The 15,198-nt window shown below is 53.7% G+C and overlaps 1 protein-coding gene across 3 annotated transcripts in view; it reads left to right on the forward strand.

Moving 5' to 3' along the window:
• TRIOBP (TRIO and F-actin binding protein) overlaps positions 1 to 15,198 on the forward strand; it is a 76,974-nt gene extending 61,776 nt beyond the window's left edge. For 2 of the 3 annotated variants that reach the window (XM_054469698.2, XM_054469696.2), the window contains 8 exons: positions 327 to 437; positions 6,805 to 6,952; positions 9,111 to 9,213; positions 10,061 to 10,220; positions 10,295 to 10,408; positions 12,360 to 12,446; positions 13,312 to 13,475; positions 14,479 to 15,198. In XM_054469698.2, coding sequence (XP_054325673.2) covers positions 327 to 437; positions 6,805 to 6,952; positions 9,111 to 9,213; positions 10,061 to 10,220; positions 10,295 to 10,408; positions 12,360 to 12,446; positions 13,312 to 13,473 — 885 coding nt within the window. In that variant the 3' untranslated portion in view covers positions 13,474 to 13,475; positions 14,479 to 15,198. Of the gene's footprint in view, positions 1 to 326; positions 438 to 589; positions 1,733 to 6,804; positions 6,953 to 9,110; positions 9,214 to 10,060; positions 10,221 to 10,294; positions 10,409 to 12,359; positions 12,447 to 13,311; positions 13,476 to 14,478 lie in introns of those variants that run through there. The other variant, XM_054469697.2, reaches the window with a different exon arrangement.

Raw genomic sequence — 15,198 nt, forward strand, 5'->3', positions numbered from 1 at the left:
TGAGGCTCAAAGATGTTTCCTCTGTCACCTCCATGATGCGTAAACATCTGTGACCACAGTTTCCTGTTCCTAACCCTGTCTAGCCTTCTCTGGGCCAAGGATCTCCCAGGTCATTGACCTGGCCATCCAGGAAACAGCCCAGCGTGTCCCCTGGCCACGTCTCACTCCAGGGCTGCTTGCCCTTCTCTAACCCTGAGCCATTTCTAAGCCTTCCAGGGATGCTGGGCTTGTATCCATGTGGAGCTGGAAGCCTGGGGGCTCCTCACTGCCTTCCACCAGCCCTGCCCCAGCTTCCAGGCCCCACTGACCACCCTTCTTCCTCGTAGGTTCAGGCTCTTCGGGCCCAGCTGGAGGCGTGGCGTCTCCAAGGGGAGGCTCCTCAGAGCACACTGAGATCCCAGGAGGATGGCCACATCCCCCCGGGCTACATCTCACAGGTAAGGCTGGGGGGCTGTTTTTCAGGGGGAGGAGGCAGGTTTCTGGTTGCCGTGTTATCAGGAAACAGCCGAGATTTTGGGAGCCCTTCCTGTGTGTGCTGGAACCTGTGTGGGGCATTTGACATGCGTCATCTCATTTACTCTCCCCACAGCTGGTGGGCGTGATCACTGTGCCCGTTTTACAGACAAGGCCACTGAGCTCTGAGAGGTTATGTGACTTGCCCGAGGTCACCCCGCCTGCAGGTCTCAAAGGTGGGATTTGAGCGAGGGTCCGGCTGACTGCAGAGCCTGTGTGTGAGTCCCCGTGTGACACTCTGCACTCGGACCCTTGCCCCGGGGAAGTGGGGGGCTAGTGGCCCCGAGAGTCACTCCCTGAACACAGGGAAATCCTGCCAAGGCCCACTAGGCCGAGGCCCCACACAAGGAGGTCTGCAGGACAGGGGAGCCTCCAGTAGCCCTCAGAGAATGCACCGTCTGCCTAGGACAGTGGTTCTCAACGGGTTCCATTTTGTCCCCCTTGGGGACATTTGGCTGTGTCTGGGAATACTTTTGGTTGTCACAACTAGGACAAACTAACACTCTAGAAAAAACGTGTGTGTGTACACATATATAAGTTTATTATAAATTTTACCCATAAAAACAATACTTAGTACACAATTTACAAATAAAAAATATATAATTTTATTGTGAATTCCGTATAGCAAATGGATTTTTCTCAGAATGTTTTCAGTGATTTTTTTCCATACTCTTGTATCCACAACTAATTAACAAATGGGGTTTGTTTTAACATGTATACTGGTTGACACTTTTGTTTGTGGTAATGAGTAAGATGAGAAGACATTTGTTGAAACTTTACTGGTCCACGTTGTCAGCTACTTCTTTGCTAAATCAGATAGTAGTTTTCTATTGAGAATATTTGAGAATATTCTATTAAGTATATTTTTGCAACTTTTTGTTCTATTTACAATGTAATGGTTATAGATGTGACATAGTTTTAAGTTTAATCTGCATTATGAGCATTTTCTTATCACTTGCTTAAGTCTAGACAATCAACAAAACAATAAATCAAGCCCTGATGTGTAATGTTTACCAATCCTGCAGTGTAAACCCTCCCACGGTGGCCGGTGCTGCCTCCCCAGCACAGAGTCCCTGCACACAGAGTTGGGAAGAGATGTCACACTGTTCACTGGGATTTCCACCATGCAGATACGGTAGATGCGATTGACCCTAAGAGCACGCATAATAAAACACAGTGAAATATTTAGGAAGTAATAAATTTGAGTATCTATTGCCTTGTCTTTAATGTAGTTAATTTAAAGTATATAAATTTCATTGTTAATGGCTGTGCTTAACAACTACATCACAGAATTACTAAAAATTTGACAATCAGCTGTCTGTAGTTATCACACCATTATCTAAAGTAGGAAAGCAGGGGCCAGGCGCAGTGGCTCACGCCTGTAATCCCAGCACTTTGGGGAGGCCGAAGTGGGCAGATCACGAGGTCAGGAGAACGAGACTAACCTGGCCAACATGGTGAAACTACGTCTCTAATAAAATACAAAAAATAGCTGGGTGTGGTGGTGCGCACCTGTAGTCCCAGCTACTTGGGAGGCTGAGGCAGGGGAATCACTGGAACCCAGGAGGCACAGGTTGCAGTGAGCCGAGATTGCGCCACGGCACTCCAGCCTGCTGACAGAGCAAGACTCCATCTCAAAAAAAAAGAAAGAAAAGAAAAGAAGGCTGAGATCCAGGCCCTAGGCAGCAGGAGCCTTCTAGAAGTTTCCAAGGGGAGGTCACATCATGAGGGGGCTCTCAGGAAGGCATTGGCTGGGGCATGAGAAGGAAGGCTGGTTGGTGCCTCTTGTGGAGGCCTCCAGTGCTGAGCTAAGAGTTAGAAGCTCTGGCCTGGTACGGTGGCTAATGCCTGTATCTCAGCACTTTGGGAGGTGAGGTGGGAGGATCACTTGAGGTCAAATGTTCGAGACCAGTGTGGCCAGAGTGGTGAAACCCTGTCTCTACTAAAAAAAAACAAAAAAAACAAAAATTAGCAGGGCATGGTGGTGGGCGCCTATAATCCCAGCTACTCCAGTGGCTGAGGCAGGAGAATCGCTTGAACCCGGGAGGCAGAGGTTGCAGTGAGCTGAGATCCTGCCACTGCAGCCTGGGTGACAGTGAGACTCTATCTAAAAACAGCAACAAAAAACAAAACAAACAAAAAAAGAGTTAGAAGCTCATTCCACAGACTTTCGGAGGTTTGGGGTCAGACAGTGATATCAGGAAAGTGATGTTGGAGTGGAGGGGGCTGGGGAGAGGGCCAGGTGTAAGGCGTTAGGAAATGGCTGAAGGAGGGTGAATGTCAGGAGTCTGGAGGGAGGAGAATTTAGGACTGGATGACCAGATCTACGGAAGGCAGAGGGGCCTTTGGGGGCCCTGAGGCTGGGGCTTTTGCTGCAGGGAAGCCCGGAGACCGTCCTGGGGCCGAGTAGTGGATGGAGGTTCCACTGATAGAGGAGCAGGCAGGGGAGTTGGGGTGGGACGCAGAGGGTGAGGCTGGGGGCTTACCTTGTCCTTGGGAGGGGCAGGGGAGGAGCCAGTGTTGTGCCCTGTAGCCTCCCACCCTGAGGCAGAGAAGGGAGCTGGGGGCCCAACACCCCAGCTGAGGCAGGTGGGAGGGCCTCCGAGGCCCCCAGCCAGGGGGCTTCTGCCTGCACTCTGCTCTAAGAAGCTCCAGGGGCTGCTTTCTGGGTGGGTGGGGCTGGGACCCATTCGTACCCACCTATAATCAGAGCGGCTTCATCTTCCTCCATTTTATTTTATTTTATTTTAATTTTTTTAGAGATGAGGTCTTTCACTGTCACCCAGGCTACAGTGCAGTGGCACAGAGGCACACTGCAGCCTCAAACTCTAGGGCTTAAGCAGTCTTCCCACCTCAGCCTCCTGAGTAGGAACCACAGGCTACACCACCATGCCTGGCTAATTAAAAAAAATTTTTTGTAGAGACAAGGTCTCACTATGTTCTCTGGGCTGGTCTTGAACTCCTGGGCTCAAGTGCTTCTCCCATGTTGGCCTCCCAAAGTGCTGGGAGTACAGGTGTGACCACTGCACTGGCCCGCCTTTGTCCATTTTACTCATAGAGCCAGCTTTAGATTTCCTTTAGATAAAGGCTCTGCCACTACAATGACGTTTAAAAGGCACTGCTTTGGCTTCTCAGCTTACAGGTGGCAAAACTGAGGCCCACAGAAGGGTGTGACCTTTGAGCTATAGGCAGACATGTGTCTGGAGTCCAGGCGTTCTGGTCCCCAGGTGCCCCATTGGGTGCACCAAAGTCTGTTAGTGTTTCGTCCCGTTAGGGTGGGATGGGCACGGGGAGCAGGTGGGAGGGGAGAAGGGAATAATTGGGAAACAGAGCTGAAGACCAGGCAGGTGGAGGAGTGACCCCAGATGCGGAGGGCAGCAGAGAAGAGGAGCTGAGTCATCTGTGTCGCCCTCAGGCACGGGAGGAGGCGGATGGAAACTCGGTGGACCTGGAGGAGTGACAGCTGGGAGGGATTCCCCAGCTGGTATCTCAGGCTGAGTGGGTGCCCTTCCTTCAGGGGTTGGGGGCTTGCTGCTGCAGGACAGCTGTCGGGTGGTCTGGGGCTTCACCCACTGGACGTCTGGTAAAGAGAACCCTTCCCCACTATTGCAGTGGGGGACAGAGGCATTTCTTTATCTATTTTGATGTCCATGTCAGAGGTGGCAGCCAGGATCAGGACACCTTGGGCCACTCAGGAAGGTAGGTGAGAGAGCCCCTAGGAGCCCCTCTTCATCAGCTGAGTCCCACCTCCTGATGTCAGCCCCTGCACCCCTGAGCTGCTGGGTCTGCCTGCCTGGTCTGGCCCTTTTCAGAAGAGCAGTGCCCACCCCCACATTGCTGGGCTCCCCACTGGTGGGTGCTGGTGTACCATCTCCCTCTGTGCACAGGGTTCCCGTGCCCAGGGAGCCTCGGGGGCTGGTCCTGTGAGGCCTGCTTTACAGATGCCAAGACTGAAGCTCAGAGGGGGCGAGGGGTTTGTTCAGGTTCACTCCAAGGCACAGCCAGGATGAAGACCCCCTCTGAGGTCCAAAGCCATGTTCTGTTGTCCTAAGCCAGGAGACATATAAAGAGAGCAGGAACAGAAGCCAGGGGACAGACACTCCTGTCGCCACGTGAAGCTCTTGGCCCTCACTCCTCCATCAAATCATCCCCAGGTGTGGCTTCTGGAGAGTTGGGGAGGTGGCCTTTGCGTGGGGGAGACACAGTCCCTCATCTGGCCCTCTGTGCCTTAGTTTCTTCCCTGGCTCTTCTTCCCCTTCCCTTTTTAATGACCTTAAACATTTTTTAATTATATTAAAAGAAACGTTTACATTTTCAAAAATAATTTAAACAAATTGAAAGGCTGGAAATCAACACCCTCACACTCCCTCCACTGCCAGCTGCCACCCCGGGGTCCTATCGGTGGCTACTGCCGCCTGCCTATCAGTTTCTGGTAACCTGTCACCACAGCTACCTAAATAATGCACATGTATTACCTCACGCTTCTGTAGGCGAGAAGTCTAACGCGGGTCTTGCCGCACTGCAGCCAAGGCATGGGCAGGACTGTGTTCCTCTGCAGGCACTCGTTGTATCCCGTGCCTTCTCCGGCTGGCCGCCCGCGTCCCTTGGCTCTCGGCCCCTTCCTTCATCTTCAAAGCCTGCAGAGGGGAAGTCGAGTCCTTCTCCTGCCACGTCACTCTGACCATCCCTTCCTGGTCACACCTCCCTTGAACTCTTCGCTTCTGCCCCCTTCGTCCACTTTTAAGGACCCTTGTGATTACACTGGGCTTGAGGGATAATCTGGGATAATCTCCCGATTTTAAGGTCAGCTGATTAACAACCTTGATTCCCTCTGCAGCCTGAATTCCTCTTTGCCACGTAACATGACGTAGTCACAGATCCTGGGAGTAGGATGTGGACGACTTTGGGGGGCTATCATTCTGCCCCCCACAATATCCTCCCTACCTTTTCTGTGTTTTCGCGTCCATTCACTGGGATGGACAGGTCTGCACGTTTGTTCCCGTGAGTGAGATCGTACCACGTGTAGTGTCAAAAGCCAACTTTCACCACCTCATTTTGGGATCTTTTTCCACAGCATCCACACAAAAACTCTGTCTAGCAGCTGCCTGTGGCCCATTGTCAAGCTCCATCCCATCATTTATTCAAGAGTTCCCCTGATAGGGATTTAGATTGTTTCCAGTTTTCATCTGTTACCAACCTTGCTGTAGGGAATACCCTTGTTCCAAAAGTCTCTGTACACATACGACTTTCTGTGGGATCATTTCTAGGAGAGAACCTACTAGGGCAACCAGTGGGGTCGCAAAATGTGATGATGCCACCGGACCACCCCCCACACACACCGTCATGGCGTACACTCCCAGCAGTGGGTATTATTAGTCTTTGAGATACTTGCCCATCTTGTCTACTAAGCGTTATTTTGTATTACATCATCGGTTTCAGCTCATTACTGAGCACCTGCCACATGTCAGGCCCTGGCCTAGACCCTGGGGACTGCGCCAGTCAGATGTTCTCGGTCTTCAGGGAATTTATGGTTTGGCAGAGGTAGAACCTTTTGAGGCAGGGGAGAGGCTGCCCAGAGACAGAGCTAGGAGAGGGAGGTAAAGTTGCCAAAAAAACATTCCAGGCCGGGCGCGGTGGCTCATGCCTGTAATCCCAGCACTTTGGGAGGCCAAGGCCGGCGGATCACAAGGTCAGAAGTTCAAGACCATCCTGGCTAACACGGTGAAACCCCATCTCTACTAAAAATACAAAAATTAGCTGGGCGTGATGGTGGGCACCTGTAGTCCCAGCTACTCAGGAGGCTGAGGCAGAAGAATCACTTGAACCCAGAGGCGGAGGTTGCAGTGAGCTGAGATTGCTCCAGTGCACTCCAGCCTGGGTAACAGAGCAAGACTGTGTCTCAAAAAAAAAAAAAAAAAAAAACCACACACAAAATTCCAGGCAGTGGGAGTAGCTAAAGCTCAGAGGTGTGAACGTGCTGCAACCATAACTGTAAGATTGCTTGGCAGAGAAAGGCCAGGGATGAGACCGTAAAGGTCAGCCTTGGGAACAGGGACTTGACTCTGTAGGATGAGGAGTCCCTGGAGGGCTTGAGGCAGGAGTGACAAGGTGAGGTTTGTGAATGAGGAGCCGTGGGGTGGGGGTGGGAGCAGGAGCAGGTGCAGACTGGAGGTGCCGAGACCCAGGAGGAGGTGGTGTACCTGCCCCTGAGCCTTCTCCTCTGGAGGCTGGGGAAGGGCCTCTGTCCAGAGGAACGGGGCAGCCTGTGACACCCTGGCCTCTGGCCCACAGGAGGCATGTGAGCGCAGCCTGGCAGAGATGGAGTCCTCACACCAGCAGGTGATGGAGGAGCTGCAGCGGCACCACGAGCGGGAGCTGCAGCAGCTGCAGCAGGAGAAGGAGTGGCTCCTGGCTGAGGAGACGGCAGCCACGGCCTCAGGTATGGACCCTGGGTGGGGCACAGTTGGCTGGGCTCTGAGCCTCTGTGCTGAGGCTCCTACTAGCCAAACTGGGGAGGACTTTATCAAATAAGATGTAGGGGTCTCAGTGCCACATTTGGGGTAAAGGGTCAGTAGGGGTTGGAAGCTCCAAGAACTGGCCTGTAGCCCTACTTAAAAAGGGAAACTGAGGCAGTAAACGATACCCTCCCCGCCCCCAACACCACCACTACCATAGGTGGTGACTCCTCCTGCTCAGGGGCCTGCAGCCACCATAGAGTCTGCCTAAAGGCACACGCTACCCACATGCATGGGGGAGAGGCTGATCAGCTGCATCCCCTGTCCTCATAGGAGTGCCTTCTCCCTGGGCACATGGGCCAGACCCTGGGGAGAGCAGGGGAAGGTGTGAGCATTGTCCATGCCAGCTGTGTGCCAGGCACTGGGCCCCACATGTTTCCCACGGGAGCACCCTTCATCCTGGACAGTTCCCTCCTCTTCTGCCACCGCACACCTGCTGTGTGCCTGGCACATTCCTAGGCATCACTAGGGGTTTGCAGAACAATAGAAATGCTGGCCAATGTCACATGATCTGAAGCTCACAACCTGACAGTGCTGTGCCAAGTGCTCATGCACTCGAACCCAGCCTTGGGGCCAGTGTGCTCTGCATTTTAGGAAGATCGCCTTTGCAGCCGCATGTGTTAGAGACCCCTTCCCCCTCAGCAGAGTCTGGACTTCGCCCTGTAATCTGGCACTAAGGTTTCTGCTGTGAAATGGATAAAAATCACACTTAAGTGGAATAATAAAGACCATAAATAGCCTCATGTCCATTCAGGGTGGGGATTGCCACCAAAAGATTTACCAGAGGCCCGGTGCAGTGGCTCATGCCTGTAATCCCAGCACTTTGGGAGGCTGAGGCGGGCAGATCACCTGAGGTCAGGAGTTCGAGACTAGCCTGGCCAACATAGTAAAATCCCATCTGTACTAAAAATACAAAAATTAGCTGGGTGTGTTGGTGGGCAACTGCAATCCCAGCTACTCAGGAGGCTAAGGCAGGAGAATCTCTTGAACCCAGGAGACGGAGGCTGCAGTGAGCTGAGATTGCACCACTGCACTCTAGCCTGGGTGACAGAGCGAGACTCCATCAAAAAAAAAAAAAAAAAAGGGCCGGGCACTGTGGCTCATGCCTGTAATCCCAGCACTTTGGGAGGCTGAGGCGGGTGCATCACGAGGTCAGGAGTTCAAGGCCAGCCTGGCCAAGATGGTGAAACCCTGTCTCTACTAAGAATACAAAAATGAGCCATGCGCAGTGGCAGGCGCCTGTAATCCCAGCTACTCAGGAGGCTGAGGCAGGAGAATCGCTTGAAAGTGGGTGGCAAAGGTTGTAGTGAACCGAGATTGCGCCACTGCACTCCAGCCTGGGTGACAGAGTGAGACTCCGTCTCAAAAAAAAAAAAAAAAAAGAAGGGGAGAAAGTTTCAATGTTCAGAAGTTTTGGATTTTAGAATTGTGGGTAAAACCATGGGTGGCCCTGAGTGGGAAAAAAAAGCCTCAGTTTCAGTCCTTAGGAGCTCACAATCTGAGAATAAAGCCAGCAGGAGCTAATGTTGGGGCATTTACTCTGAGCCATGCTTTGTTCTAAATGCTTCACACACCTTCCAATAACCCCATGGAGGAAAGGTACTGTTGTAATCTATCCGTGTTTTCCAGATAAGGGATCTGAGGCACAAGGGGTTAAGTCACCTGTGCAAAGTCACATCTATTTATGCTGACTGTGGAGCCTGAGTTCTTGACCACTAGGCTGGTCAAAGCAGATAGGCCTTGTTTGAGAGCCCTCAGAGTCTGCAGAGGGGGTATACTAGGTGGGGTCCTACCTGGGAATCACAAGAACAGGAGGTACCAATGGTCAGACACTGAACTGTCTCCCCAGCAGGGTCCATCCAACAGGATTATCTTCCCTTAATAGATGGGCTCAGAGAGGTTGAGAGCTTACCCCAAGCCACTCAGTTTATGACACAGCCTGGGCTGCTCTGGACTCCTGGTTCTTTGCATAGCACTCCTTGGTCCTGTCTCCACCAGTACATGTGGCGTCTCGGAGCTGGTGGCACTTGGTGCTGCTGACCCCCCTCCAGTCTCTCTTGTGCCTCTCTGCCCTGCTTCCAGCCATTGAAGCCATGAAGAAGGCCTACCAGGAAGAGCTGAGCCGAGAGCTGAGCAAAACACGGAGTCTCCAGCAGGGCCCAGATGGCCTCCGGAAGCAGCACCAGTAAGATGATGCCGGGGCCCAACTGCCCACCCTGATGGTTATGGGTTGAGAAACTTTGCTGAGGCCCCTTGGTAGCGGATACATCAGTTTGCCCCTAGCTGAGATTCCTGCTCCAGTCTCATGGATGCAAGAAACAGAAGTAGAAGGTCCTCAGGCAGACCCCATGCCAGTCCTCACAGATAGTCCTTCAGGCGCCTTCTTGTCTTGGCTGGTCCTAGCCTCCACCCACCTCTTCACCTCTTTAGTCTCCCCTAGAGCTGGGCTGCAGTGTCACTGTTGACCACTGGGCCTCTCCCTGCCCCAGAGCACAGTTTTGGAATTTGAGGCTTCAGGGGCTTTAAAGATGGGCCCCTCCAGCCAGGCACGGTGGCTCATGCCTGTAATCCCAGCACTTTGGGAGGCTGAGATCAGGAGCTCGAGACTAGCCTGGCCAACATGGTGAAACCCCATCTCTACTAAAAATACAGACTAGCTGAATGTGGTGGCGGGAGCCTGTAATTCTAGCTACTTGGGAGGCTGAGGCAGGAGAATCACTTGAACCCAGGAGGCAGAGGTTGCAGTGAGCCAAGATTGTGCCATTGCATTCCAGCCTGGGCAACAAGAGTGAGAGCAAGACTCCATCTAAAAAAAAAAAAAAAAAGATGGGCTCCTCCAAGCCACCCTCACTTAGGGGAAACACTTGTAGCCCAGAGAAGCTGTCACTGGTTCACAGCTCCACAGCAGGCTAAAGGCAAACCTAGAGAGGGAACCCCAGAGTCCTGGGATGCTTTGAGTCTACCTTGACCGGACTCCAGGCTTGGCAGGGGCAAGATAACCTATGCTCTCCTCTGCTCTTCCTCTGGGGCAGGTCAGATGTGGAGGCACTGAAGCGGGAGCTGCAGGTGCTATCGGAGCAGTACTCGCAGAAGTGCCTGGAGATAGGGGCGCTCACGCGGCAGGCCGAGGAGCGCGAGCACACGCTGCGCCGCTGCCAGCAGGAGGGCCAGGAGCTGCTGCGCCACAACCAGGTGGGCCTGGCCCCAGGTTGGGGGGACACGGGTGGGTCCCAGCACCCCTCCCCTGACCACTGTGCCTCTCCCAGGAGCTGCATGGCCGCCTGTCAGAGGAGATAGACCAGCTGCGTGGCTTCATTGCCTCGCAGGGCATGGGCAACGGCTGCGGGCGCAGCAATGAGCGGAGTTCCTGCGAGCTGGAGGTGAGTGCCCTCACTAGCACCAGGCAGCCCAGTGGTTCTCAGGGCCCAGGGCTATGGGGCACCCCCGCCACAGGCTGGGTATCACCTGTGGCAGGAAAGCCAAGTCTCCCAGTGGCTGGGCCGGCCTGACTAGGCCAGAACACCTACTACGCATCCAGTAGCCAGAATTCTGCCCTCCCACCTGCGTTGTGTCACCTTTCTGCCATGTACCATAGCAAATCACTCCACTTTTCTGAGTCCCAGTAGCTCATCTGTAAAATGGCACCAGCACCTTCCTTACTGGGAAATATTGGGGTAAGAAAATATGTGTGTGTGTGATGCCAGGATCACTGTAGTATTTTCTTTCTTTCTTTCTTTTTTTTTTTTTTTTTTTTTGAGACAGAGTCTCGCTATGTCACCCAGGCTGGAGTGTAGTGACATGATCTCAGTTTACTGCAACCTCTGCCTCCGTGGTTCAAGTGATTCTCCTGCCTCAGCCTCCCAAGTAGCTAGGATTACAGGTCTGCACCACCACACGCAGCTAATTTTTTATATTTTTGGTAGAGACAGAGTTTCACTATGTTGGCCAGGCTGCTCGAACTCCGGACCTCAAGTGATCCACCCACCTTGGCCTCCCAAAGTGCTGGGATTACAGCATGAGCCACCATACCCAGCCTTAGTATTTATTTCTTTTCTTTTTTTTTTTTTTTTTTTTGAGACAGAGTTTTGCTGTTGTTGCCCAGGCTACATTGCAGTGGTGCAATCTCGGCTCACCGCAACCTCCACCTCCCAGGTTAAAGCAATTCTCCTGCCTCAGCCTCCCAAGTAGCTAGGATTACAGGCATGTGCCACCTCGCCTGGATAATTTTGTATTTTTAGTAGAGACAGGGTTTTTCCATGTTGGTCAGGCTGGTCTCGAACTCCCAACCTCAGGTGATCCACCCACCTTGGCCTCCCAAAGTGTTGGGATTACAGGCATGAGCCACAGTGCCCAGCCGATATTTTATTTCTCTTTTTTTTTTTTGAGACAGAGTCTCACTCTGTCACCCAGGCTGGAGTGCAGTGGCACCGTCTCGGCTCACTGCAAGCTCCGCCTCCTGGGTTCACGCCATTCTCCTGCCTCAGCCTCCTGAGTAGCTGGGACTACAGGCACCCGCCACCACGCCTGGCTAATTTTTTGTATTTTTAGTAGAGACGGGGTTTCACCATGTTAGCCAGGATGGTCTCCATCTCCTGACCACATGATCCGCCCGCCTGGGCCTCCCAAAGTGCTGGGATTACAGGCGTGAGCCACCGTGCCCGGCCCTGATATTTTATTTCTTCAACAAACACTTAGGTGAGGCTCACTCTGTACCTAGAACTTCTGGAAGCCCTTTTTGTCTGTTAACTCATCTAATCTTCCTGACAGCTCCATACATTAGCTACTATGACTGTCCCCATTTACCGATGAGGAAACTGAGACACAGGAAGGTCAAGTACCTTACCAAAGCTTTTATAGCTGGACTGGGATTTGAACCAAGCAGTCTGGCTCCAGTCTGAGCTTTTAAGCCTCCCCAGTCCTGGCTGAACTTGTTTCTTCCTTGGTCAAGTCAGCAGCACCTAGCCTTCAGGGTTGGGGAGGGGTTAATGAGGTGCCTTGTGGAGTGGCTCAGCCTGCTCAGGTTTATGTAGGGTTTCTTTTCATCCATCTCACTCCCGAGGTGAGAGCCTCGTGCTTCATGAGGGCTGCAGCAGAGTTGACCGTGAGATATCCATTCACACGGGCTGGACAGGGGTGAGAGTAAGGGAAGGCAAAGCAGGGGAATTGGAGAGGGCTTCCTGGAGGAGTCCGCCTCCGGGATGTAGAGGGTTTTTGTGCAGATGGGGGCTGCATTCTAGGGGCCTGAGGCAGAGAGAACCTGGGCTGCAGGGCACTGTGGCCAGCGTAGCTCTGGCTTCTGGCCCTGGGTCAGTCCAGCACCTATATCCCCAGGTGCTGCTTCGCGTAAAGGAGAATGAACTCCAGTACCTGAAGAAGGAGGTGCAGTGCCTCCGGGATGAGCTCCAGATGATGCAGAAGGTAGGTCCTGCCGCTGGGCTGGGGGCCGTGGGGGACTCTGGAGCCACCTGGATGCCATCCTGTGAGCATCTGCTCTGTGCCAAGCCCTCCGCTTGCTTCATCCTTCCTCAAGCTCTCCTGTGCTTCTCCCATGTAGGTGTCATCATCCCCATTCACTGACAGGGAAACTGAGACTAAGAAAGGGGAAGTGACTTCCCCAAGGCCGTGCTTGGCTTCTGTTTATTTAGCATTATTTAATTTATTGATTATTATTGAGCACCTACTATATCCTGGGCACTGTGCTAGGTCCTGAGAAGACAGATGTGAACAAAATAGCCCCAAATCTCTGCCATGGGGAGCTTGCACTCCAGTGAGAATAACCACGTTGCTAGGAGTTGGGTGGGTCGGGGTTCAGCCCAGGTCTGAGTCTGCAGCCCGCCTGGCCCACCCTTGGCTGCTATGTCACTGCCTGGTGCGCTCTATCAGTTTGGGGCAGGAAGTGGACGTGTTGGTGGCTCTGTAAGTGCCCGTGAGCCAGACCGTGTTTACCACACTTGAAGAACAGGTGGCGTGAACTCACGGGAAGGGCCCGAGCACCCAGCCAGGCTGACCTGGTTCTCATCCCAGCCACTCACTGCCCTGCGGTCTTGGGCAAAATCTCCTCCCCTAAAACAGGATGAGGATGACAATGACACCTGTGTCCCTGGGTGGTACCAGGGAGGTGGGAGGGGTAAGCCCAGGACCCACGGCCGTCTTGGGGAGCCACCTGGAGGGATGAAGCGAGGGAGCTGCGGGGAGGTCTGGCTGCTGGTGCTGCCCATGTGCCTGGTGGGCAGGGCTGGAGGGAGAGACTTCATGCCCTCATACCTGCCTCTTGCCACCCCAGGACAAGCGCTTCACCTCGGGAAAGTACCAGGACGTCTATGTGGAGCTGAGCCACATCAAGACACGGTCCGAGCGGGAGATCGAGCAGCTGAAGGAGCACCTGCGCCTTGCCATGGCCGCCCTCCAGGAGAAGGAGTCGATGCGCAACAGCCTGGCTGAGTAGAGGTGGGTGCCGAGGCGTGTGCCCTGCAGGGTGGGCAGGGGCTGAGGCTCTCCCACACCCGGGACTCACTGGACCACCCCAGCCAGGCCACTTCCTTCTTCTGGCCTCCAATTCCCGTTCTGTAAAAAGGACGATGAAACCAGCAACACGGGGTTGTTGCAGAGATCCCATCAGACCTGGGCCACAGGCTGCTGCATCAGCTTAAGCCTGTTCCTCCAGAGCGGGGCGGCACAGTGCGGAGCCACAGCCTGCTCAGTGCACCCCCCTTCTTGGGGCTGGAGGCAAATGCAGCGTGCACATCCCTGACCCCCACAGTGAATCTCCACTGAGCTTCACACACAGACATCGCACGCTGAGGCCGGGCCTCTGTCCCAGTTAGTCTTACACTCGTTCTTGACTTAGCAGGGCTCAAAGTGGGTGGGTGGGTGGGTGGTTGGTTGGTTGGTTGGTTTTGGTTGCTTTGAGACAAGGTCTTACTCTGACACCCAGGCTGGAGTGCAGTGATGCAATCACGGCTCACTGCAGCCTCAACCTCCTAGGCTGAAGGGATCTTCCCACCTCAGCCTTCTGAGCAGCTGGGACCACAGGCCCGCACCACCATGCCCAGATAATTTTTGCACTTTTTGTATAGGCGGGGTTTCGCTGTGATTTCCCAGGCTGGTCTCGAACTCCTGGGCTCAAGCAATACACCTGCCTCAGCCTCCTAAAATTCTGAGATTACAGGCGTGAGCCGCTGCACCTGGCCAAAGTGTTCTTCTTTTTGCTTTTTCAACGCCACATCTACCTGGAGCATCCTCTTTCTGATAAGTAGTCATGGACTTGGCTAAGGCACACAGGAGAGGCCACTCTATGGCTGAGCTACTTGGGAAGGAGCCAGGAAGAGCAGATCTGGCTGTACCTGAGGGGCTGAGAGGTGGTAGACGCACTCAACACCCTTGCTTGGCCTTGGAGTGGCCTCACAGCCCCTCAGCCCAGGCCTCAGCCTTGCCGCACCTTGTCTTTCAGGTCCCGCCCAGCTGCAGACCCTCCAGGCTGGAGGACCAGCCGCCCTCCTTCCCTCCTGGATGGAAGTCAAAAGCCAAGCTTTCTCCCCACCCTCTGTGGGCCACATGTGCACCTGCACCCACCACACACACACACACAGATACAGACACATACACACACACGTGCACACATGTACACACGGACACACACACACACACACACACACACACACACACACACTGCGTATCTGAGCGCGCCCCTCGCACTGGGTCTTACCTTGCACCTTCTTCAGGATTTTATATGTGAAGAGATTTTTATATAGTTTTTTTCCTTTTTTTCCAAAACACTTTATACTTTAAAAAAAAAAAAAAAGCAATTCCTGGTGGCCGTGTGCCTCCAACCCTGGTCCCCCCTCTGTCTCCAGCCACCCTCTGCTTGGGCTTCTGAGCTGGTGGCCCTGGCCCAGGGGTCTGGCGGAGGCCCAGGCAGCGGCCATGGCGGGGTGTCTCTGCAGGGGAGAGGCAGGAGCCTGCCACCCTCTTCCTATCCTACCTCCTACTAACACTTCCTGCCCCATTTGGACCCGTACCATGGGGCTCAGGACAGAGGGAGCTAGCAGCTGGCCTCCATGGCCCCACAGCCTCCTTCGAGGCTGTGCTGGGTGCAGAACCGCCAGAGCCACCCAAAAGGTGTTTCTCTCTGCTCCCTGAACCTCTTAACTTAATAAAACGTTCCAGCAGC

This window comes from Pongo pygmaeus, chromosome 23, assembly GCF_028885625.2.
Source record: "Pongo pygmaeus isolate AG05252 chromosome 23, NHGRI_mPonPyg2-v2.0_pri, whole genome shotgun sequence".
NCBI lineage: Eukaryota > Metazoa > Chordata > Mammalia > Primates > Hominidae > Pongo > Pongo pygmaeus.